The 25,146-nt window shown below is 39.3% G+C and overlaps 1 protein-coding gene across 11 annotated transcripts in view; it reads left to right on the top strand.

The window, feature by feature from the left end:
- LOC130908583 (supervillin) overlaps nt 1–24,884 on the top strand; it is a 146,635-nt gene extending 121,751 nt beyond the window's left edge. For 4 of the 11 annotated variants that reach the window (XM_057824166.1, XM_057824165.1, XM_057824164.1 and 1 more), the window contains 16 exons: nt 396–532; nt 6,092–6,239; nt 9,760–9,905; nt 9,979–10,154; nt 10,235–10,388; nt 10,565–10,841; nt 11,820–11,974; nt 12,064–12,169; nt 12,465–12,672; nt 12,745–12,878; nt 17,053–17,208; nt 17,299–17,442; nt 17,546–17,667; nt 17,917–18,072; nt 23,885–23,905; nt 24,123–24,882. In XM_057824166.1, coding sequence (XP_057680149.1) covers nt 396–532; nt 6,092–6,239; nt 9,760–9,905; nt 9,979–10,154; nt 10,235–10,388; nt 10,565–10,841; nt 11,820–11,974; nt 12,064–12,169; nt 12,465–12,672; nt 12,745–12,878; nt 17,053–17,208; nt 17,299–17,442; nt 17,546–17,667; nt 17,917–18,072; nt 23,885–23,905; nt 24,123–24,209 — 2,327 coding nt within the window. In that variant the 3' untranslated portion in view covers nt 24,210–24,882. Of the gene's footprint in view, nt 1–395; nt 533–6,091; nt 6,240–9,759; nt 9,906–9,978; nt 10,155–10,234; nt 10,389–10,564; nt 10,842–11,819; nt 11,975–12,063; nt 12,170–12,464; nt 12,673–12,744; nt 12,879–17,052; nt 17,209–17,298; nt 17,443–17,545; nt 17,668–17,916; nt 18,073–23,884; nt 23,906–24,122 lie in introns of all 11 variants that reach the window. The other 7 variants (XM_057824159.1, XM_057824157.1, XM_057824163.1 and 4 more) reach the window with 6 other exon arrangements.
- The last annotated feature ends 262 nt before the right edge of the window (nt 24,885–25,146 follow it).

Here is a 25,146-nt window from a genome sequence, read left to right as displayed (position 1 = left end):
GGTCAGGTCATGTCACACCATGAGCCACTCCTCCACACTCCCCAGTGGATTATCTGCAACAAATCCACTAAACCAGGGCTGCCACTTTGTCAGGTGGTTGCACTGATGTTGAAGTTTAACATTAGCTTTTTAAAAAATCTTTTATCATGGGGCATTGTTATGGACCAGTGTGTTGTCACCAAGGCTGTGAAAAAAAATGTTGCGCAATCTTTAAATGAAATTGCATCTAAATTTGCCATTCGGTAACATTTTAGAATGCCAAGACATGCCTAATTGGGGCAATATGTCTGTATCGGTTCTCTGTAATCAAGGTCACACAGAAATCTTTAAAAGCACATTAAACAACATTTTAAGGACTTGTATTAATATATTCTAATATATGTTTGCAACACAAGGCCGCCGGCACATCCAGACCAGGCTAGTGGAGCCAAGAGCATCTTCACTGAACAGCGGTGACTGTTTCCTCCTCATTACTCCTCATCACTGCTTCATCTGGACAGGAGAGTTTGCCAACGTCATTGAGAAGAGCAAGGTCAGGTTTGTGGCTCAAAACCCAACATTTTACAAGCACTCATTGCTATCTGTAAATTATAATGGTGATATATTGTAATATTTTGGATCAAGGGCGTAGGTTTGGTCTCAACATTGGTAGGGAAGATAAACCCGCATAACCTGCATGTACACTTTTTGCGCAGGATGGGAAATTAATAAGACCAAACAGACTGGGTGAATGGGTGTCAGGAATACATTTCTCACAAATATTAACCTACTTAATTGATATGCTAAATCAGGGGTGATCATTAGGTCGATCACGATCGACCAGTCAATCGCAATGCTAGTGTGGGTAGCTCGCGGCAAAAAACCCAAAAAAAACGTACATAGTTAATTATGATTATGTTGTGTGAGCAACAACAAAAGGTTATGCAGCACCCCTCTCCCTCTAAGCAGCTTCTTGCTCACGTTTTTCTAGTTCTATAGTTTCCAGCAGACTTCACTACATTTCTCATAGTTTAATTAACGTTAACAGTAGAAAACACAAACAGAAGGACACTTCTCTCTCTCCTACTCAAGTTTGGCAGGTTAGCAAGTTCACACAGTTTAATGTTATGCTGACTCTGATGCAGGATGGACTTTCAGGCACAATATTAGTGGTGTGTTCCCCACCTCCACAACATTGGCGTCTTTTTAAATTACCTAAAGTGGCTACTGCTGGCTGAAAAAAACTTTTAATAGACAGCATTTTTTTTTTTACTTGTATTTGTGTTAAGGCTGTGTGAGTTTGAGCGTGCGTGTTTGTGTTGGGGGTGGGTCAAGTCATCAGCCAATGAAACGTGCGTTTGAGGGGGAAAAAAATGAACCGGCACATTCAGCAAATGAAAAGGGGTAAATGTAAGTTTAAACATAATGAAAATACGTTGGTAATAGAGCTGGGAATCTTTGGGCACCTAACGATTTGATTACGATTCAGAGGCTCCGATTCGATTAAAAAAACGATTATTGATGCACCCCACTCTTTTTAATGTTTTGTACATTAGTTCCAAAATTGTTCAAAAATACTCAGGCTAAACCAAACTACTGTTTCAGTATCAAGTTAACATACAGCAGTAAAAAAATATATGCAAAAATAACAGAAAAACTCTAGTCCCCATTCTATATCACCAGCTTTAAACTACATTCAATTATTTTAATGTTGTGAATCAACCGTTAAAGTTGTTAAAATTGCTCCCGTCATTCCATAATTTCCCTTTTGTCTACTTTCGACATGTGAAAGTTTTAAAACTATTTTAAAGATAGATTCAAGTCATTATTTTACCGATTTAGAAGTATTTTAGATAAAAAGTTAATTAGGTTTGCTTGGAAGGTTCGCTACAACAGCCATGCAGGGAAGTGTACTGCTTTAAGATGGCGGCCGTTTACTACGCCCGCATCTAGCTTTTTGTAGATGTGCTGCTAACGCTACGGAATCTATATTGCATCTAGTCCTATATAAATGATATCTACCGTAAAATTATGTGGATGTACTTTGTAGCAGCTTTTCGGCAGCAGTCAGGTATGTTGTTGTGTTTTTTTATCTCGTGGCATGAGTTGAGCTAGAGCCGTGAGTTGAGCATTGGCATTACCTGAGGGGCCGGTTAATGATAAGCATGATGTTTAGCTACTCTCGCTCCGTTCCTCATTGTCCTGAAGACCGCGCGGCGCGCTGAGTGTGTTGTACTTCCGCTTTACTTGCCATATTTCAATAATCGGAATTTTGATGTTTGTGAATCGTTCTCGAATCTTCCACGGCCGAATCGCGAATAATCTAAGAATCGGAAATTTTGCACACCTCTAGTTGTTAACTTAATAATGGTATGGCCAATTCTATCCTTACAACATATGGTAAGACAATCTAAAGTACCTATATAACTGAACTCATTATATCATGTATGTCATATAAGGTTGCTTAAAAGTTGGTGGGGACACTTTGAGCATCCTGTAAAGTTGGTAGCGTTATGTCCCGACCGTCCCTATGCAAACCTACGCGCTTGCTCTATATCCCAATAGGCTATCGATATGCTCCTGACAGGAATCGATGCATCTTTTTAAAAAGGTGTCACTCTTTAAATAAAGTTTACAAAAAAAAAGGGAACCAACATGTTGCTACCAAAATATTACACCAGGCATTTCAGGCATTTTCAGGTCACTTTTTGTTAATTTTAGGGCATTTACAGGTTCCTTCCTGTTGAGTTTGAGTCCCTGCCTATTCATTCCCATGTCACTTCCTGCTCAGTAAAGCAAAATTGACAGGAATGCCCCAAATCATCAGCAAGTGGCTGAAATCACCCGCCAATGACCTGAAATGCCGCCAAATTCAACTCCCTCCGCCATAGAAGTTCATTCGCTGCCTTCCCTTCCCACTTTAAATGGATTGGATGTTTACAAGTGACACACTCAATTCACAGCAGAAGGATGAAAAGAGCTGTTTTTTCTGTTTATTACTTGTACAGTAACATTTTGTAGAAGTATTTCCTGACTGATGTCGCCCTATTTTTTTATATCACCATATTGATCATCGTTATCGGCACAAAAGGTTATAGATATGCACCCACCTAGAATATATATATCCTATTAAAAAGGTGTCCCTGTTTGGAGAAAAAAAAAACCTTAGAATAGTGTCTACGTTGGCTCACTGGCTGCCATTGATGGTACACTTGAGTAAAAATTTTACTCAAGTAAGAGTAGCGTTACTTCAAAATAATATTACTCAAGTAAAAGTAAAAGTAGTCACCCAAAATATCTACTCAAGTAATGAGTAACATTTTGAGTAACTGCTTTTTTTTTTTTTTTTTAAATGTTATTTTTTGTCCTCTCAGCACAAACTTATCTATTAGGAACTGTTGTTATAATAATACTGTACAACAAACCGTTACAGAAATACAAAAAATAAATAAATAATTGAATTCTGACAAGAGAAAAAAAAAAAAAAAGACAAGAATGAAGCATTATTTGTCCAAAGACCATGAGTGCCCTCTCATGGAGAAAACAGTTCTTAGTTTGAATAGTGAATAGGTTTTTCATAGTTACTGTAATGAAATCATAGTTACTATTATGAAATTAAAAGGATCATATCTCCGTTTTTCCGTGGTCAGTCGGTGCCAAATAAAAAGTGAGAGAGGTTTAAATCCGCGCTTCCGATTCATGTTGACGGCAGTGCTCTGTCAAATAATTCATTATTTACAGTGCTTTAAAGTCTCCACGTGATTGAACAGGATGGCGTGATCATAGAACGGCATGCTTGCGTCAGATTGGTGTAATGTTGTTATGTGATTATTGTTGCGATGTCTCATTGGTGAAATTGGTAGAGCTACTCTTGGCATCCCTGGCAAGAACATATATATACATATATATATGTGTGTGTATGTGTGTAGAATAAAGAGTGTAAAGTAGTTTTTTTCTTCACAAATATACCGTATTTTTTGGACTATAAGTCACAGTTTTATTCATAGTTTGGCAGAGGGTGTGTCTTATACTCTGGAGTGACTTAAGTGTGATTATTTACGGTCGGGTCGGGCCGACTTCTCTCTCGCTAACTTTTTAAAAATAAATATATATTCATATACTGCATTTATACTAAAACGATGTATGGATGTTAAATAAAATAGTTTGGATAAAACCGAGAAGGCGCTGTGCATGCCTGCGCACGTGAACGCAGTGGCTCTCTTTTCAATCTTCCCCTCCCGACGCCCTCCGCGAGCAATCCTTTTCGATATGGAGCAAATATAGGCGTGAAAAACAAACTAAAGACGGGAATTGAAAAGCAAACAACTGTGGTAGGAGTGGGGTATGAAAAGGCTTCAAATTGATTGTTGAAGGTGCTATACGGAAACCTGTGTCGGCTTTGCTGAATGTAAACGAACGTGGCGCTTTGGTCTCATAGGAGAAATATATTTAACAAACTTTTCCAGCGTTATTTCGTTATGTAAATGCATTTATAATGATCATAAAAATATGAAGACTATTTAAAAATTGAGAAAACGTGCGTTTTTTTTCTACCAACTCGAGGAGATTAAAATAAATGTCATATCCACTATCCGCCTGTTAGAACAGACACGCAAATAGAAAAAAAAAAATGTTTATTGAATATCCATCTTGCAGTCTTGTTTAACTGGGAGAATTTGTTACAAAAAACAGGCTTTAATTTTTTATCATTATGCATATATGTACCGGCATCATCACAAACGTGATCACACAAAACGCAACCACGCATCGCATCCCCGCATGTCCTCCTTCATCCCGAGTCCTCACAAATAAAACAAAATTTTTTTTTTTTTTTTTTTGGCTCGTGCCTACAAATGAAACATAAAATTGCGGGGTTTTTTCGGGCTCGGGCAAGCAAATCAAGGTAATTGATCGGGCTCGGGCCACGTCGGGCTTTAATACCTGGTCGGCGTCATGTAATGTTAGCATACCGTACACCTATTCAGCCTGTTGTTCTCCATTGTATTTTAAGTTACCTTTCAAGATGACATGTCTGTTCTTGGCGCTGGATTCTATCGAATAAATCTCCCCCGAAAAATGCGACTTATGCTCCGATGTGACTTATATGTTTTTTTTCCCTTTTCATTACGCATTTTTTGGCTTGTGCGACTTATACTCAGGTGCGACGTACAGTCCAAAAAATACGGTACTCAAGTAAAAGTAAAAAGTACGTCTTAGTAAAACAACTTTTAGAAGTACATTTTTTCTCAAAAAGTTACATGTACTCAGTTACATTTACTTGAGTAACGCGTTACTACCCACCTCTGCCTTTTAGTAACCCCAAATCAACAGGAAGTGACCCCTAAATGCCCCAAAAGTGAAAGGAAGTGACCAATATCAATAGGAAATGACCTGAAATGCTCCAAAATGAACTCCTTGCTTGACTTTGGCTGCCACTGACGGCAATAGATGCCGTCCATTCAAACTGATTAGAGGTCTACTTGTGATACTCATTCCAATTCACAGGAGAAGGATGACAATAGCTTTCTGTTTATTAGTTGTTTTGTAGAATATCATAGAATTATTTCCTGACCCATGTATCAATAATTGTCGTGAGGTTATCGTGAGCATTGTATCACATGTATCGTTAGGTATCCAGAGGTTCCCACCCCAAAAACATATTATAGTATATCGTGTTAAAAATATATGGAATATCAATCCTACCAATGGTTTTCTATTACCTACTAATATAAGATGACATTTGCCCTCAATGATATGTAAAGAAAAACCCATCAACCTTGCTGCTTCCTGCAATGATATACTGTGTATACACACTCTGTGACATCTCCACTAACCCGTGTCTGTTGAGTGACATGTTGACTGCATGAACTGTGAGAGGGGAGAAAAAAAAAAAACAGCCAACAGTATAGTCAGTCCACGCATGAAGGCATAACATAAAACAGAAATGCAAGTGTATATGGCAAGGTAATGAAATCCAGAATCATTTAAAAACCCTGAGCATGGAGAATGAAAAACACTTGTTTTTGTCAGGTATACTATTACCAGAATTTTATTAGCGATGCCAACTGCATTATCTCTAAATGTGAAGGGTTTTTCTTGTCTGTGCTTTCAGGCTTCAGAGTTGGGCAACTTCATTCAAAGCAAAAGAGATCTGGGTTGCCGTGCCGACTATGTACAGGTCATCGAGGAAGGCGTCGATACCCACAGCCATGCCGCCAAGGAGTTTTGGAAGATCCTTGGAGGCCAGTCTAGTTACCAGTGTAAGAGTTCAAAATTCAGTGTTGTGTGCGTCTTTTGGAAAAAAAATACTTATTAGTCTTGGTCATATTTTAGTCATTTTAAAATGTGTTTATCTTAGTCTAGTTTTAGTTGACAGTTACTCAAAATGTTTTCATCCGTAAAATTCAAAAGTTTTAGTGCAAAATAAATAAAGGTTTCCAACAGTTCGAACGAACATAGACGAGCACGTATTGTAATGTCTACAAGGACAACTTTGTGATGATATTACACACTCGGAATGAAAAGCAGTACATTATTTCCAATTGAGCCCACCTAGGAGTCAAAAACCGTATGATTAAAAAGCTGTTTGAACGATTAAGAGAATTCCCGCCATGCTAAAGTTGATGCTAATGCTAACGCAAATGCTATGCTAAGGCGATGAGTTACATTTAGGCTAGGTTAATACCGCAGGTCTTAATGCACAATTCCGATTTTTTTGTCATGTTTTTTTTGGCATGCCCGTTCAGACTGCCTTTGTCCATTGAGCCCGTTCAAGTATCACGCATGCGCACTAATTCGCAGTCCGAGACGCGCCGAGCAACTGACCCGCATGCGCAGGAGCAGCAAAACAAATGACTCACACACACATATGGACAGTTTGTCCCGACTTCAGGCGTGTAAGCAATCTTGAAATATTGCTCATTTGGAGCAGAGAGAAAACCGAGCATTTTCAGGCTTGTCCTCAACCCATTTAGATTTTTTTATGACCATTGTCAAGCCCGCTCCTTCCCCAAGAGCAGAGTTCAAACGAGGAGCTAACGCTAATAATGCACAGCTGCACTGCTACTGTAGCGCCCTGTCTCTCTTGCTCTTTTCTGATGTAAATGCTGCTTGAATTCCGATTTGGGAGACCTAACAGTTCAGACCACCGCTACATTCTGGAAAAATGTGGCCCAGATCAGATTTAAACCACATACGAATGATTTGAAATGGTCCACTTCTCTGCGACTTGTCCCGTTCAGACCATCAAGTTAATGCTTCACTCGAGTCGGAAAAACACAAAAAATCGGATTTGTGCATTAAGACCTGTAGTATGAACCTAGCCTTAGTGTATGATGACTCACTCACATACTTTTAAATGCTAAAGCAACATTTCATATTCTTTCTTGCCAAGATAAGAAAAATCATACCATGTGTTTCCAAACAAGCATGATGGAGCGCAGCCTAGCTTGAAACACATCCTAAACACAGGTGAGGAGAGTGACGAAAAGACGCAGCACATGAATGACACAACTCAAACACTACTACCGTGCAAGCTGACGTACTCCACGTACAATACGAAAATGTCACGCATTGTAATCATAGGACAGAAACTGTCAAATTTTAGTCTCATTGTTGTCTCGTCAGACGAAGATTGGCATTCGTTTCGCTACGTTCTAGTCTCCCGAGCCACGTTTTCAGCTCGTCACGTCCTCGTCATCAAAAAAATTGTTCATCGACGAAATATTTTCATTATTGTCAGGGCCGTTCCTGACCAATTTGGTACCCTAGGCCAGGGGTTCCCAACCTATTCCACTAAGGCACACTGTGGGTGCAGGATTTCATTCTTACCAAACAAGATGACAACACTTTTTCCCCAATCTGGTGTTTTACAAGTGCAATCAGTTGATTGCAGTCAGGTGTGGCTTGTTTTAGCAGAAGCCTCATTGGTTCAACTGTCTCTGCTGGATCGGCTGGAACAAAAACCAGGACCCACAGTGTGCCTTGAGGACTGGGTTGAAAACCCCTGCCCTAGGCAACATATTTGCTGGCGCCCCCCCCCCCCCTCCCCAACCACCACTTTCACCACATATATTGAAACACTCACACTGAAAAAGCACATTATCTCTTTGTAATTTATTATATAAAAAAGACAACAACGAACAAGTGCAGAAATTAAAAGAAAAATGCTCTAAGAACTATTCAAAGCACCAATAAAAACACTAATAAAACAAATGAATAAAATAAATTACAATTGTTATTATAATATGATTAATGCCCACCCACACAAACCTATAAAAAGACACAAAGAACACTTTAAAATGTAACTTTTTTTTTTCTCCTTGACCTATAACCTTACTCACCTTGTCTTCACTGATTCAAAAGCATCTATTGCACTTTCATATGACAGTTGTTTTGGAAGGTGCACTTCTTTCCGGGACTTGGTGGGCTTGGACTTGGTTCTGATGTGGATAAGTTCGCAGTAAAAGATGGCCCAGGATGTATAGAGGTTGAAGGAAAATATTTCAGAAGAGCATCTACAAAGAGAAGAAAGTGGAATGTTACATTATATTAGTCAAATAGCTGTTAATTGTGCAACCAGCATGACATAACCATGATAGCGCTTAAATTCTTGCAGCCTACTGTACCTGTCTATTGGATCCGGCCACTATCTTTAATGGCCGTAGTTAAAAGAAAATACATTCTTGAAGCACGGCAACTACACAGGACTATCCAATAATAATGAATTAAATAATATATGATAGCAAAAAAAAAATTTTTAATTGAATATTTTTTTACATGAATGTGATCACCATTTTAATGAATTAATGACCCATTTAATAACAAATGTTTGCATTTAAATCCATGGCACTTTTAGTCCCCCATACCACAGAACTTTGAAATTATTAAATGCATATTTAATGGTGTATTTATTTAGCCTTGGCACTTTCAGGCAAGGCAAATTTATTTGAAAAGCACAATTTAACACAAGGTAAAAGTGGTTCACATTACATGAAAATAAGCAAGACAATTTTAGTCCCCAATTACACTTTGTCAAAATTTCTCTAAAATGGGAGGGGGAGTAAATTTAACGAATTAATCCACAGCGGGCTGAATACTGAAAATATTTCTAAAACAACAGCCTGGCTAATGATACAGTATAATTTAGCTTTAGCAGTAATATAAACTCTATGTAAATAACTGCTAGCTTGCAGTTGCGCTAAGTATACCTGCTTATGCTGTTGAAAAAAATCATCACAACTAACCTGTTTTTCTTCACGTTTATGCTCTCTTCTTTCTTTTCCTTCTGACCCGGAGGGCTTTTGTCTTTTCATGAAGTTGACTTGTCACTGTAACGTCGCTCAGTTGCAGAGGCTAAAAATAGCACCTCCAGGTAGCTCGCTGGTCTGCTGGGTGGGGAGTGAGACTAGGGTCTGTGGTGAAATTATCGCATCACAGGAAAAAGTGAAACGGGCAAAGGGCACACTAGAAAAATGATTTCGTTGTTATTTGAAGACTTACTACAAAAGGTTTTGTTGTTCTTATGTTTTATTGTTTTTTTAAATATTTTTTTTAATACTGCTATCATCAAATATTATTTGAATATTTTTCTTGACGGCCTTTTGGACGCTGCTGCGCCCTTAGGCGATTGACTAGCTCGCCTTGTGGGCGGCACGGGTCTGGTTATCGTCATTGTTGACGAAAACAAAAATGGTTCAAATCCATAACTGATCTTTGTTTGAATGCCAGTTTAATTAAAGCACATTTTAGCTCCTATGTGTTTTGCTTTCATACTTGTAGCGGCGGGAACACTGGATGAAGATGAGCTTTATGAGGGCGCCATTGTGGAGACCAATTGTATTTACCGTCTGATCGACGATAAGCTGGTACCGGATGATGATTTTTGGGCCAAGATACCCCGTTGTTCCTTACTCAAACCAAAAGAGGTCGGACATTAAACCGAATATGTTTCCAAGTTGCAGTTTAGATGGTTTGGGGAAAACATTGTTCTCTGCACAGGTTCTGGTTTTCGACTTTGGCAGTGAGATGTACATTTGGCATGGGAAGGAGGTAACACTGCCTCAGAGGAAGGTAGCCTTCCAGCTGGCCAAACACCTGTGGAACGGAACATTTGACTACACAAATTGTGACATCAACCCGCTCGATCCCGGAGAGTGCAACCCACTCATCCCGAAGTATGGAAACACATGTAGTACGACAACAGTGTATCAAAAAGATCTTCATGGATTAACATGGTTTATGACTACCAATGTAGGAAAGGCCAGGGCCGACCTGACTGGGCATTGTTTGGAAGACTCACTCATCACAATGAAACGACTCTGTTCAAAGAGAAGTTCGCAGACTGGTGCGACTCCAGGACAATACCCAGCCCCATTCAAACAAGCAACAATTACATCAATGATCTAAAGGTATTCATTAAAAAGTTCCACATCATAGATGTTCAAATATTTTCCTCTAATAACTAAAATTATTTTTAAAAAATAACAAAGTAATCAGTGTATTTTTAACTGCTTGATTGAAAAAAATGTGTAAATGTTATTCTACACTGAAACCCTACATTACAGTCTCTTATCTTATTTCCTAGGAGCACTCCACAGATCAGCCCCACGCGTACGACGCCACCCTAATGATGCCCCTCCACGAGGCGCCCATCTGCACTATAGTGGATGGTTTGAATGTGGGGCGGGGCTACGGATTGGTAGAAGCTGATGACTGGCGCTGCTACGAGGTCAGCACGCTCGGCGTGGAGGTGTGGCACATCCTGGAGTTCGACTACAGCCGACTGCCGCGACAAAGTATCGGGCAGTTCCATGAGGGCGATACCTATGTGGTCAAGTGGAGCTACATGGTCAGCACCGCAGGTCAGCACTGGTATATTTATTATATATATAGTACTTTTATATTTTTATATATTTCTTATCAGTTCTCCATCCAGAGTCCTCAATAAACTTACAATGTATGCAAAACTCAGCTGCACGTCTTCTCACCCGTACCCCCTATAGCCGGGGTCCTCAGTCAGCGGACCACGGTCCATGACCGGAACACGGCACACCTCTCAGCGGACCCATGGATGAACGAAAAAACGGAAAAAATAACCCCAAAGCTTTTTTCCAACATATATCATTTGTATGAATCGCCGATCTATCGCTATGCGCTACTATTCTATTGCTAAATTCAGTTTCATTTTTGGTCAAATATCTTCCATGTTCCCACTTCTGTTGTCATCTCTATGACAACGATGCACTGATTGGCTGAGAGAGCGTGCATGGATGCACTGATTGTCTGAGAGAGCCTGCATGCTGCTAGCTAGCGCTGACGGACTGCAGCAGTGTAAAACGAGCCGCACCCAGCACTTTGCAATCTGTTTGTTTACATGCTACCGGTAGAAGACCGAATCTAGCAAAATCGCATGCTCAAAGTTGACCAAGAGAAGAAAAGTGGACAACGAAAGTCGCCGTTTCAATGAGGAATGGAATGTTCTGGTGAAAATGTGAAACGCCACTATGTTAAAGAGTACAGCTCTTTTGAAGACAAGTTTCCTCCTGAATCAGAATTGAGAGTGCAAGAAATTAACAGGTTGAAGCAGTCATATCAAGAGTCGAGCAAGGTTATTGTTAAATCTATGACACAACAAATTGCAACGGAGTGCTCACTCAGAGTGTCGTGGGTGTTGGCCAAACATAAGAAGCCGTTCTCTGAACACACAAATGTATGCACGCAGCGATAAATCACATCCAGGAAAATTACCGCCCTCATTTTTATTTACCGTGCGATTAATTGACTTATTGCATATCGCGACAGGCTTAATTGTAACATCTCCTACAATGTCAACCTTCTAGTTGGGAAACGGCAAAACCCTGAGCAGCTGAAAACGGCAGGACCCGGGAAAGAGAAGTGCTGCTACTTTTTCTGGCAAGGTCGCAACTCCACCATCAGCGAGAAAGGAACGTCTGCGCTCATGACTGTTGAGTTGGATGAGGAGCGAGGAGCGCAGGTAAAGAAAAGTTTGGTCTCTTAATACTGCCGCCTTCATTTTTGCTTTGCTGCAACTTAAACTGAACGACTGCTGACTTTCCCATCTAGATTCAAGTCCTGCAGGGAAAAGAACCGCCGTGTTTCCTGCAATGCTTTAAAGGGAGGATGATCGTCCATGCAGGGAAGAGAGAAGAGGAGGAGGAAACCTTGCAAAGTAATTTCCTAGAATCAAGTTATAATTGAAAGTGACAGAGGTATTAAACTACTTTAGTAGGGGGCGGGAAATTTTGTAATGCCTGTTTGATAATAATATTGTGCATATCCACTCCACTACAAATAATTACCACAATCATTCTTCTGGGGTGCTAAATTATCTTACTAACCAGTACAGAGAGCGAACCAATACGAGGGTCTTTAGCTGGGTTTTGAGTAAATCCTTAAACTCTGTTCCACACACTAGTCTTGAAAATGCGGTTTACCCTACTGTCTTCCTCCCACCAACATCCCAGATGACTGGCGTCTGTACTGTGTACGTGGGGAAGTGGAGGTTGAGAGCCATCTCGTGGAGGTCGAGTGCCATTGCAGCAGCCTGCGCTCCAGAGTCTCCATGGTGCTGCTAAGCGTCAGGCAGTCCCTTATCTACCTCTGGCACGGCTGCAAGTCGCAACCACACACACGGGAGCTGGCGCACGCCACTGCCAGCAAGATCAAGGAGCAGTGAGTAGAACTGGAAATTTATTGGAACTTGTTTTTTCATCAATTTCTCCAATAGTTTTATTTTTTGCGCAGTTGCCCTCTGGAAGCCGGCCTCCACAGTAGCAGCAAGGTGACCATACGGGAATGCGATGAGGGTGCGGAACCTCAAAGATTTTGGAAAGCCCTCGGAAGGAGAGATAGGAAAGCATACGACTGCATGCTACAAGGTTGGTGATCATTACATTTAATATCAAAACGACGCCCAGCAAAGTTCTGTACCACTGTATATCATCACAACTCAAATTTTGGTCCACATTTTCGCACTACACTACTACAATAGACTAGATGTAGACTGTACCTGAATGTTGTAAAAAAAAAAAAAAAAAAAAAAAAAAAAAACAACCTTATTTTCCTTGGAAACCTTTCTTTTTTTGTGTGGTTTGGATTCATTTAATACCATTTTTTTCTGCAACAATTGATCATACAAAATCTAAACAGGTTCTTTCATTGAATAGGGACCAGTTAGTTCCCATTGCGACAGAAACAGTGACTTGTGTGCGAGTTCTATATCATAATTTTGGCAATTTTGACACCATTTCTTGAGCAATGGCTTAAAAACATTTATTGACTTGTTCCGCCTCTGCCCAAGATGCAACAAGTTTACCTCCATGACGTTGGCCCCCCATCAGACACTAATTTATAGAAAAAGTATGTCATTTGTTTGTGCTGATTTTTTTGTTTGTTTGTGCTACTATAGTTTTCGGATATTAACAATTGGATCTAACAACACAAAAGAAAATCTAATACAGTACAGAAAATAATTACAGTACATCTGAAACAAATGATTATAGCAATATATTTGAGAGAAAAAGCATGTTATGTTGCCTCGTTCAAATCTTAATATCTGAACATTTAAATATGTAAACTAAAGTGCAATCACATTCGTAAATGAATGGCTTCTGGTTTTTGAAATGTAAATAAACCAGTTTGTTGTGATAAAACAACAAAATTGCAATAACTGCATTAACCATCAAAGTGAGGTCTAACTGTAACTGTAGTCTTGAAACAAATCTGAATAAGGAAAAACATTGCAATAAAATAATGCAAACTGGTTAAAGTTGAGAGTAGCTGAGATCTGTCATGACAGAACATCGCTTCAATGATATGGGGCGCCATCTAGCGTCGTGAATGGATATAATGTCTAGACCCGGAATATAAGACGACTCCGACTTTTTCAGTCTTAGTTCAATGCAAAAAACACTGTCTTATATTCAGGCCAATATGGTACGTTCTATTTTTCATTGTTTCAGTGTCCCAAAAACATATTTATACGTCTATTGCGTTTTTTTTTTTCACAAGAGACATCTCTAGGTTCTGATGCAAGTTCGCTCCAAAACACAACGATAAAATCCATTTTAAAGCAATAAAACTGGCCACTGGAGGGCAGTAGCGCATTTGGTAAGAACTCATATCGGCCCGTGAAAGGAAATTAATGAAGAGAAATAGTCAGGAAACGGAAGTTGGAAGAAGTAAAAAGCGTGAGAAAAATGTGGAGAACAGTGTAAACACAAGGCACATGCCCCACACAAGTTCCCTTGGGGAATTCTGTTATGAGGTAGTGGTCACTACAAAAGAAAGATAAAAAAAAAAAAACTATCTTGATGAGACAGACAGGCGGTGATGAGGGAAAAATTTACCCCGTCTGTCGATACACCTGCGGCCACAACACCGTCATCTCTCAGTTCAATAGTTTAGTTATGTGTAAATAAATTGTTACTGTGCTATCAAAACTCAAAAGCTCTATTTGTCTTGTTTTTTGTGTTATTTTGTAGAGGGAAAACATTATTCAGATGTTTGGGATGTCACAAAAGCAAAAAATAGCTGTGTCAAAGTGAAAGTTTAAATGTATGCTTTTACAAAAAGCTCACTTTCTCTGTTTTTTCATAAAAAATTGGAAAATTGCTCAAACTAAGCTATTTTTTCATGCTGATCTCTAAAGAATGGAAAAAGATGTGAACTTACTTTTTTTTCCTGCTGAAAGAAGAGAGTCTAATCTTTTTTTTTGGTGGGTTCCATGTTTATATAGCAATAGAACAGAATTTTCTGTGGGCCTTGCAAAATCAGTCAAAATCCAGTAAAACGGCCGGGAACGAAGGGGGTTGCTCCGTTGAAAATGGCTGGGAGTAAATGAGTTAATAGATTTGAATTGCTTTAATCGATTAGTTGTTGCAGCCTTAGCTGACGTCAATCGCAGCACCTCCGTCGCGGCTGGGGAAGCGTACCAACTCTCTCAAGTTAGTGTCCTAGGGGTGTCCTAACAACTAGCGTAAATGTAGCACAAACGAATGCCACTCCTTCAGGTCCATTTTGCAGTAAATAGGGGCTTGATATAGTAATTTCGAGTGATGACGTGACTCGGTGTTCAGGTGGGTACAATTAATTGAAAATAATGGACTGTTGAGTTCCTGTTGAGTATGCATTATGCAACGTGGGGTAGAATGACAGAAGAAATCTTTTTCTTAACACCCTGTATTGAACACAACGCAGAGAAGATATACCATTTGGAGCCACCACTGACAGTCATGGTTGCCCAACTTCCCATCATGCATTTGGACAGAACAGTTAAGTCGCTACTGTATCACTTACTGAAAGCACAACAAAAATGATATTCCTATCTCTCAAAAAAAATGTTCACAAAAAGAAAAGCGCTCATTGCAAAGAGAACTGGCATTCCCAATCAAAATACCTATGCAAAATAATACTCAGATTTTGGTCAAAACTATTTTCAAACATTTCGTTTACAGTGCCCTCCATAATTATTGGATTTATGATAATTATGTGTTTTTTAGCTTCTAATATTTTTTTTTTTCTAAATAATATGGGACCTTAATGGAAAAAACAGAAAAATCCAACCTTCAATACAAGTGCATTTATTCAGTGGGGAAAAATCCCACATAAAGAAATAATTATTTGACATCAAATAATGTGTGTCACAATTATTAGCACCCCTGGTGTTAATACTTTGTACAACCCCCTTTTGCCAACAAAACAGCACCTAATCTTCTCCTATAATGTTTCACAAGATGGGAAAAGACAGAAAGAGGGATCTTCAGCCATTCCTCTTTGCAGAATCTCTCTAAATCATCCAGAGACCTGGGTCCTCTCCTTTGTACTCTCCTCTTCAGCTCACCCCACAGGTTTTCAATGTGGTTGAGGTCTGGGGACTGAGATGGCCATGGGAGGAGCTTGATTTTGTGTTTGGTAAACCATTTCTGTGTAGATTTGGCCATATGTTTAGGGTCATTGTCTTGCTGAAAGACCAAGTGATGACCCATCTTCAGCTTTCGGGCAGATGGCAAAGATTTTGATTTAAAATGTCCTGGTATTTCAAAGCATTCATGATGCCATGCACCCTAACAGGCCCAGGGCCTTTGGAAGTGAAACAGCCCCACAGCATCACTGACCCACCCCCATACTTCACAGTGGGTATGAGGTGCTTTTCATCGTGCGTATCTTTCATGGCACGCAAGTCACTTAAGAGTGTTTGTTGCCAAAAAGCTCAATCTTGGTCTTATCTGACCAAAGCACACGGTCCCAGTTGAAGCCCCAATACCGCTTGGCAAACTCCAGACGTTTGCGTTTATGATTGTGAGTGAGGAAAGGTTTTCTCCGTGCATGCCTCCCAAACAGCTTGTTGGCGTGGAGACAGAATTGCGATTAATTAATTTTTAAGCTGTAATTAACTCGATTAAAAATTTTAATCGTTTGACAGCCCTAATATAAACATCTTTGATGTGAAAGACATAGGATGGATCATGTAACAAGTTGTAAATAATGAAAAGTAACGTTGATATAACTGAGTTACTAACTCAATTACATTTTGGGAGAATTACTTTGTAACTGGAAATAATTATTTTTAAAGTAAGATTAACAACAGTGGTCGCGATGGAGGTGGTGCGATTGACGTCATCACTCGAAATTAATATCGCAATACCTTTAAAACGAGAGCAGCATAAATGTAGCATAAACAAATGGCACTAATTCAGGTCCATTTTTGCAATAAGAGAAACCATAGACTTCGTTATATAAAATTATGTTGTGTATGGTGAAACACAAACGGAAATTTTACAGCACAAACGATTGACACCATTTTTAGCCATTTTCAATCAAAATGTAGGAGTTGGTTGACCTCAGATTGACCTATAAAAGAATTATTAATATCTCAAAAATGATAGCACGAACAAATTACAGAATTTTTCTATATATTTGCGTCTGATGGGGGGGCAACTTCACAGCAGTAACAAGTTTGACAACTTTACGATATGGAATCTCCACATAAAACCAGAATGACAGATTCAGATGAATTATAATATGGTTTATATTTCTGAATCTGACCCTCAGATCCAGGCAGGTTCAACTTCACACCACGTCTATACCAGCTTAGCAGTACTTCGGGGGATTTTTTAGCCGTGGAGTTTCTCTACCCAGCCAGAGACCCTCAGCAGGTCAATTCCATGCCTTTCTTGCAGGAGGACCTTTATTCTGCCTCCCAGCCAGGTACTTGTTTATCATCATTTTCCAGCAAGACACCGGTATTGTAAAATGAAGAAAATGTGTTAATTTTCTATGGCTTTTCTCTTCCTTCAGCATTGTTCCTGGTGGATAACCACCACGAAGTGTATTTGTGGCAGGGTTGGTGGCCTCAGGACAGCGAAAGCACCGGCTCCGCCCGAATCCGCTGGGATTCGGACAGGAAGTGTGCAATGGAGACGGTGCTGCAGTACTGTCAAGGTATTACTTTTCTACATCTGTGCACAAAGGCTGTCAAGCATACTTCAACAAGAAAAAAAAAACAATGACCAAATCCCAACATGTCAAAATCTTAACTTTTCAGAAAAGAATCCGAAAAAGGCTCCGAAGGCGTATCTGATCCACGCCGGCCTAGAGCCGCTCACCTTTACCAACATGTTCCCCAGCTGGGAGCACCGGGAGGACATCGCTGAGATCACTGAGCGGGTGTGTGGATGAAATGACATTATCTCATCATCGTGCCGCTATCTGATACGAGCCGGCGCAACGCTCGTACGCTCGAACACATGCGCATGCAATCCTTTATTGTACACAACAGATCCAAAGTGCAGGTCAACCCATGTGGAAACCATTATCACTATTGATTTTCCTAATTCAATTTATTAGCCACCATTCAACTCTTCTGGTGCTTTTAGCTTTTGGCATTAAAATATATAAGTGTGTGTGTATTGTCAGGAGGCCGAGGTGTGTAACCAGATCATCCTGGTGGAAGATGTGTTAGCCAGACTATGTCAGACCACATACCCGCTGGAAGATCTCCTGGCCCGGCCGCTGCCCGAGGGCGTTGACCCCCTCCGCCTGGAAGTCTACCTCTCAGATGAGGACTTTCAGGTAAAAAGCTGCACCTTCCATAAAATAAGACTGCTTTACTCTGACACTATAAAATAAGTGAAAATCTGCAAATACCGTATTTAATTACTAGTCGCACTTTTTTATATAATTTTGCTAGGCCTGCGACTTATATTCAGTGGCGCCTTGTATGGTTTTTTTTATTCTTTTCCCTAACTCATCGCCATGAGGAGAGCACTTTAGACGTGCTTTCAACTTCGAGTTGTTCAAAAGTGGTACTGTAGATGAACACTTTTATGGATTTGGAGTGAGACCGAGAGTTTGGTAAACAAGTTGTGTTGTTTAGGATGTACAGTGCTACCTCTATATACGAATTTAATACGTTCCAGGACGTGGTTTTTAAGTCGAAAGGGTTCTATGTTGAGCGTGATTTTTCCATAAGAATACATTATAATTCGATTAATTTGTCCCACACCCCAAAAGCCTATGCTAAATCCTTCATAAATACTGCAAGTACAATTGCAAATAGCAATTACACATAGCAAAACAAATAAATTATAAATACAAATAATAATAATATTATAATGTAACGAATCTGGTTCTAATGTGTCGGTTGTGTTTTGCATGCTGTTCCTGAACGCACTGTGTGACTCGCGACAGAGCGAGAGAGGTGCGGAAGAGTTTTTACTTTTCACGTTGTTGTTGGCGGCGTCAGCTACGGCGGACAGTAGCTGTTTTGCACAAGCTCTGACATGGATAATTAAAGGGAACCTTGTAGGCTCTAATAAGCCACAATTGTTCTCTTTTACTAAAATATGTTATAAAAAACATAAAATATTGCCATTGATTAAAAAAATCTATAATATCTAGTACAAGTTTTGACCTACAGAGGATCCCATGTTTTATGTGCGCAATGGACGGAGTGGTAACTAGAGGTGTGCGAAATTTCCGATTCTTAGATTATTCGCGATTCGGCCATGTAAGATTCGAGAATGATTCACAAACATCCAAATCCCGATTATTGAAGTATGTCAAGTAAAGCGGAACTAAAACACAGCGCGGTCTTTGGGACGTAATGAGGAATGGACCTCATTGCGTCTCGAGAGTAAACATCATGCTTGTCATTACTCGGGTAATGACAATGCTCAACTCACGGCTCTGGCTCAACTCATGCCGCTAGAAAAAAAACAGTAATACCTGACTGCTGCCGACAGCCGCTACGAACTACGTCCACATCATGCTAGGGTAGGTAATAGATATCATGTGTATAGAACTAGATGCAAAATGACAGACTCAACGGTGTTAGCAACACATGTATTGAAAACTAGATGCGAAATGACTGACTTGCCGGCGTTAGTAAACAGCCGCCATCTGAAAGCAGGCGACTTGTCTAGAAGGCTCTGTTGTAGCGAACCTAATTAACTTTTTAAATCTTGACTTGAATCTATCTTTAAAACAGTTTTAACTTTCACAAGTCTAAAGTAGACAGAAGGGAAATTATGGAATAACGGGAGCAACTTTAACGGTTGATTCACAACATTAAATTAATTGAATGTAGTTTAAAGCTGCTGATACAGAATGGGGACTTAAGTATTTTATTTCCTGTTTGAACTGTTAACTTGATACTGAAATAGTCATTTATTTAAGCCTGAGAGGCTTTTTGTACAATTTTTGTAACTAATGTACGAAACATTGAAAGCAGCTAATAGCTTGGGGGGTTGTGGGTGTCATCAATAATCGATTTTTAATCGAATTGTTGCCTCTGACTCGTAATCGAATCGTTAGTTGCCCAAAGATTCTCACCTCTAGTGATAATGTAGTTTGTCACTGTCACTAAAAAAGCACTACTGGGTTACTGCAATTCCTTCTACGCGGCGAGATGTCCATCACATGCGGACATCGGTTAAAAGTGGCGAGTACTTACTATTTGTGTTTTTATTGAGTCTTTTATAACCTTTTCAACAATACTTCAAAATACTTTTTGCATGTTTCCCTCGCATACTTTTAAGCATTGTGTTTTCTTGTGGTAGCTTTACAGTAGATTGTTGATCACATTAGTCACGTAACAAATTTAAACCACTCTTATTTGATATTATTACATTTAAGTATTTTCGTAAGGCATGTTTATGATGTTTTGTCTGTATTAGGGCTGCAGCTATCGATTATTTTAGTAATCGATTAATCGATGAACTACTTAGTTCGAATAATCGAGGAATCTGATAAGGAACATAAACAATTAAAATACATGAACTGAGCCTCAAACGGTATAAAATAAAATAAATGAGGCTCTAAGTACAACAAAAGTACAATCGGCTAACTTACATAGCAAAAGTCCGCTAGCTTAAATGCTAACATTTTTTTACAATGCTCTTAACAAATGGTTCAAACACATATTCCCACAAAAAACAGCTAAATATACATATGAACTAAATTACGTTTGCTCAAAAAAAACATTAGCTCAAACAAAAACTTGGCTTATGTTGGTCTTAACAGGGAGCAGCTGGATTCAGCCATGTGAAATGAGTTATGTCATATCGACTGTTGCCACTAGAGATCAGCGTATCCACCCAAATCAATATGCAAACACTTTCAAAACAAGCCATTACAACGCCACTTTAATTAAAAGAAAACTCGAAGCAGCAAAATTTAATTTGAATCTTTTTTTTAAAAAGCGAATTACTTGAGTTAATCGATTATAATCGATCGTTGCAGCCCTAGTCTGTATGCATCTAAACAAAACAAGCTGAAAGCGCACGGTGGTACTTTTGAGTGTCAAATTCGCCTCTTGTAGGATGTTTCGCCAGTGTAACACATTTTGGCATAACACCGGTTTTGTCATACTCTCTCGTCGCATCCCGTCTTTCCTGTTTATTTTTCTTTTGCTGCTCGTTTTGTGAAATATCGACAGTGCTGTCATGCTCATTAATGTTACTCTCGGGTTCAAATTGAAAGGGCTGAACAAACAACATGTTAATGTCGCTAGAGTCCTACTCTGGAAGCCCGGCAGCGTAACCATGTGACGTCACCGCTCGGCGACGTCAACAACAATCGCGGCCTACTCGTTAAACTGATTAATTGTATAAAAACGAAAACATCAAGAGGGGTTTCAATATCAAATTATTATAACTCATTATAACGTTTATCTTTTAGAACTACAAGTCTTTCACAAGTTGGCCACTTAGACTTCCATTCTCTGTGTCAAACAGCTGAACAGGAAAGGTTTTAAAAATAAAAAAAAATTTTAAAAAAGAACTACAAGTCTTTATATCCGTGGATCCCTTTAAAAACCTGACGACACGGGTGATTTTTTTGCCCATGTTACAATAATAATAACTGTCACCGTCACAGTATTCCGGCCGTATTGTCGAGCCACTTCACTGACCCACACACCACGCTCTTATTTTTCTATCATTTCCATCTTAATTTCACTGCTAAGAATCACCTTTTTCCTTTTTTCACTACCTGCACTATCCTTCTTGGGACCCATGTTGATTTCTTTCACAAGAAAAAACGCTGTGCAGCTGTCTTGTGGGAAAACAATGAAATTGCGACGCTGTCATAAATCATCCTATTTCGAGCATGTCTAAATCGTATGTCGAGGTACCACTGTATTATATATACAGTCCCTGACAAAAGTCTTGTCGCTTATCCATTTTGTAGAAACAATTGCTAATAACCTGACTTTTAATTATTCAGTTGGTTTCAGAAATGGCTCATATGAAAGCTAAGACCCGTCCAAATGATGTTGAAAGTACAAAAATGTATTTGTTTCACCAAAAAAGATTTATCATTTAATGAAGACATAAAGGTCAAATTTTGACATGACAAATGTTTTGTCACCTACAGAAAGTAGTGTGAAAATTGAACAAAAAATATACTTCAAATACAAAAATATGTTACATAACACATAAGCGAATGAAGTAGTGGTTCTGTGAGATCCAAATTTAATATTTTGTTTGACTTCCATGGGCTTGAAGGACTGCATCCATGCCGTTCGGCAAGGATTCATACAATTTATTAATGAAGTCATCAGGAACCTCAAAGAAAGCAGTCTTGCACGCCTCCCAGAGTTCATCAACATTCTTAAGTTTCGTCTTCCATGCTTCCTCTTTCATCCTGTTCATGTCTGGTGACTGGGTGGGCCAGTCCTGGAGGATCTTGATCTTCTTTGCCTTGAGGAACTTTGAGGTAGAGGTTAAAGTATGCAATGGAGCACCATCCTGCTGCATAATTTGTCCATTTTTATGGTTAGGTAAGTAAGAGGCAACTAAGATTTGTTGATATTTAGACTATTTATGTTGCCTTCCACCCAGTAGATCTCTCAGGGTGCAGACAATAAAAAAAAGGTGTGTCATTTGCCAAGGCCCACAGCCTGGATGCTGGAAAAGTGGCAAAAGGTGGATTTTTCAGATGAATCTTCCATTAAATTACACCACAGTCGCCGCAAATATTGCAGGAGACCTACTGGAGCCCACATGGATCCGAGATTCACTCAGAAAACAGTGAAGTTTGGTGATGGGAAAATCATGGTCTGGGGTTACATCCAGTATGGGGGTGTGCGAGAGATCTGCAGGGTGGAAGGCAAAATGAATAGTCTGAAATATCAACAAATCTTAGCTGCCTCTTACATTCCTAACCATAAAAAGGGACAAATTCTGCAGCAAGATGGTGCTCCATCGCATCCTTCAATCTCTACCTCAAAGTTCCTCAAGGCAAAGAAGATCAAGATCCTCCAGGACTGGCCAGCCCAGTCACCAGACATGAACATCATTGAGCATGTCTGGGGAAGGATGAAAGAGAAAGCATGGGAGACGAAACCCAAGAATGTCGATGAACTCTGGGAGGCATGCAAGACTGCTTTCTTTGATGTTCCTGATGACTTCATCAATAAATTGTACGAATCCTTGCCGAAGCCCATGGAAGTCATACAAAATATTAAATTTGGATCTCACAGCACCACTGCTTAATTCGCTTATGTTATGTAACATATTTGAAGTACATTTTTTGTTCAATTTTCACACTACTTTCCGTAAGCGAGAAAACTTTTGTCTTGCCAAAATTTGACCTCTTCACTAAATGAAAAATCTTTTTTCAGTGAAACAAATATATTTTTGTACTTCAACATCGTTTGGGAGGGTCTTAGCTTTCATATGAGCCATTTGTGAAACCAATTGAATAATTAAAAGTCAAGTTATTAGCAATTCTTTCTACAAAATGGACTTTTGTCAGGGACTGTACATACTGTATATTCTATGCTCTGTTGCAAGCTTGTGAGTCTGTTTTGTTTCTGCATGACCTCACAAAATAAAATATATACTCAGAAATTATTTTACACTCGGGGTGGAAACCTGTGGGTGCCTCACGATTTGTCGACCTACTCTCAACAACTCGTAATAGACTTTTGTTTACTCATGAAGAAAATGGCATGTTCTAGCGTCAGTTATCCAATCATGTTTTTGTGGATGTTTTGTCCAAAATGTCTTCGTACGATGATGAATCATGATTTAAGGGTTCGTCCTAACGCACGATTGATTACAAATGATTCAGAATACTTGAGTGCTTGCCTCCCACTGGTTCTTTCTCAAGACAAATCCATCAAAAAGTAGAAAAACTTTTGTTTGGAGGTCTCATTTCAGCTGAGGATGAACAAATTGTCATGAGAGGTGATGGATTGCTCTTGCACTTTCTGGAATGTATGCTTTCATGAATAGTGAGGTTGTCGCGCTATTGATTTAGTTTTCCCTTACCAGTCTTCCATCTTTCTTTGTGAATTCATTTTTTATTCCATGTTGCCATCTTGCCTCCTTCACTATTTTTTTTTTTTTTTTAACATGTTATATATTCCACTCTCTAGGGTGTTGGAGCTTGCGGAAAGGTGAGTGCTCACAGATCAGCATGGATGGAGCATCGTCACCCTTTTTCATGACCTAAAATATTTTGTTTAGCATGTTAACTCACCTCCTAGCAGCTGCCGTGGACATCAAACTGACTCCGACATACACGAATGACAAAAACTCGCATGCGAGTTCTCTTGGCTTTCTGTGTTACTTCATTGCATTTTGAAGCTGATTTGTGTGTTATTGTTCCCACAGAAAGGTTTGGACATGACGAGAGAAGATTATGCCAGTTTGCCTGCGTGGAAGCAGGTGAACTTGAAGAAAACCAAAGGGCTTTTCTGAATGAAGCATTATATTACACGTTCATGTACACCGGGAAAAAGCCATCAGCGTTTTGTTTGCGGGTTTAGTGGCTCAGGAACAGCCTTTCCTGAGTCGACCTACCCGCTAATAGAGATGACGTCGGCAGATGAAGATGAGAGGTGTGCCAGCTTCTCATGTATTTGTTTGTATAATAAGACAGCATCTGGTGTTATGTGAGGGTTATGTTACAGTGTGCATGCTTGAACGTACTATTGAGGACTGACATTTGTCAGCCTCTTGTTTGACTCTTTTGTGCAAAATAATTTATATGTATATTCAAGTAGGGCAAAAACTAAGCTAACTCCAATTTTATGAGAATAGAAAACTTGTTTTTGTAATACTCCCTTGCTGTACAGATTTAACATTTTGCCACTTAGTCTAAATAATGCTTAATTGTGATGCCTTGTTCAATTAATAACTAGATTTTTTTTCTTCAAAAACTACACTGTAGTGCCTTTTGTGTACAGTTTATTTACAAATCACATGCTTTTTGAGAGAGAAAAACTTAAGTGGAATAAACCCTTTATGTGGAAATGGATCTTCTGCTATTGTTGTATATCTGTTTAATAACAGTGTCTTGTAATTTTTTTAACTGAGGAAAATAGACGATTTGAAAAGCAGTTTCTTTTTCCAATAACCACTAGATGGCAGCATTGCATCATGTAGCTCATGGGTGCTCATACTTTTTTGCTCCAAAATCTACTTTACAGGGAGACATGCTCCCGCGATCTACCTTAACTGTGTGGGGGGTCACATTTTATTTGTTTAGATTTAAATTTACATAGTTGTTAATTATGTTGTGTGAACAACATACAGTGTATCACAAAAGTGAGTACACCCCTCGCATTTCTGCTGATATTTAAGTATATCTTTTCATGGGACAACACTGACCAAATGACACTTTGACACAAAGAAA

The sequence above is a fragment of the Corythoichthys intestinalis genome, chromosome 20 (assembly GCF_030265065.1).
Source record: "Corythoichthys intestinalis isolate RoL2023-P3 chromosome 20, ASM3026506v1, whole genome shotgun sequence".
Lineage (NCBI taxonomy): Eukaryota > Metazoa > Chordata > Actinopteri > Syngnathiformes > Syngnathidae > Corythoichthys > Corythoichthys intestinalis.
Note: the sequence above shows the minus strand (reverse complement) of the source record. Positions and strands in the feature narration are given on the sequence as shown.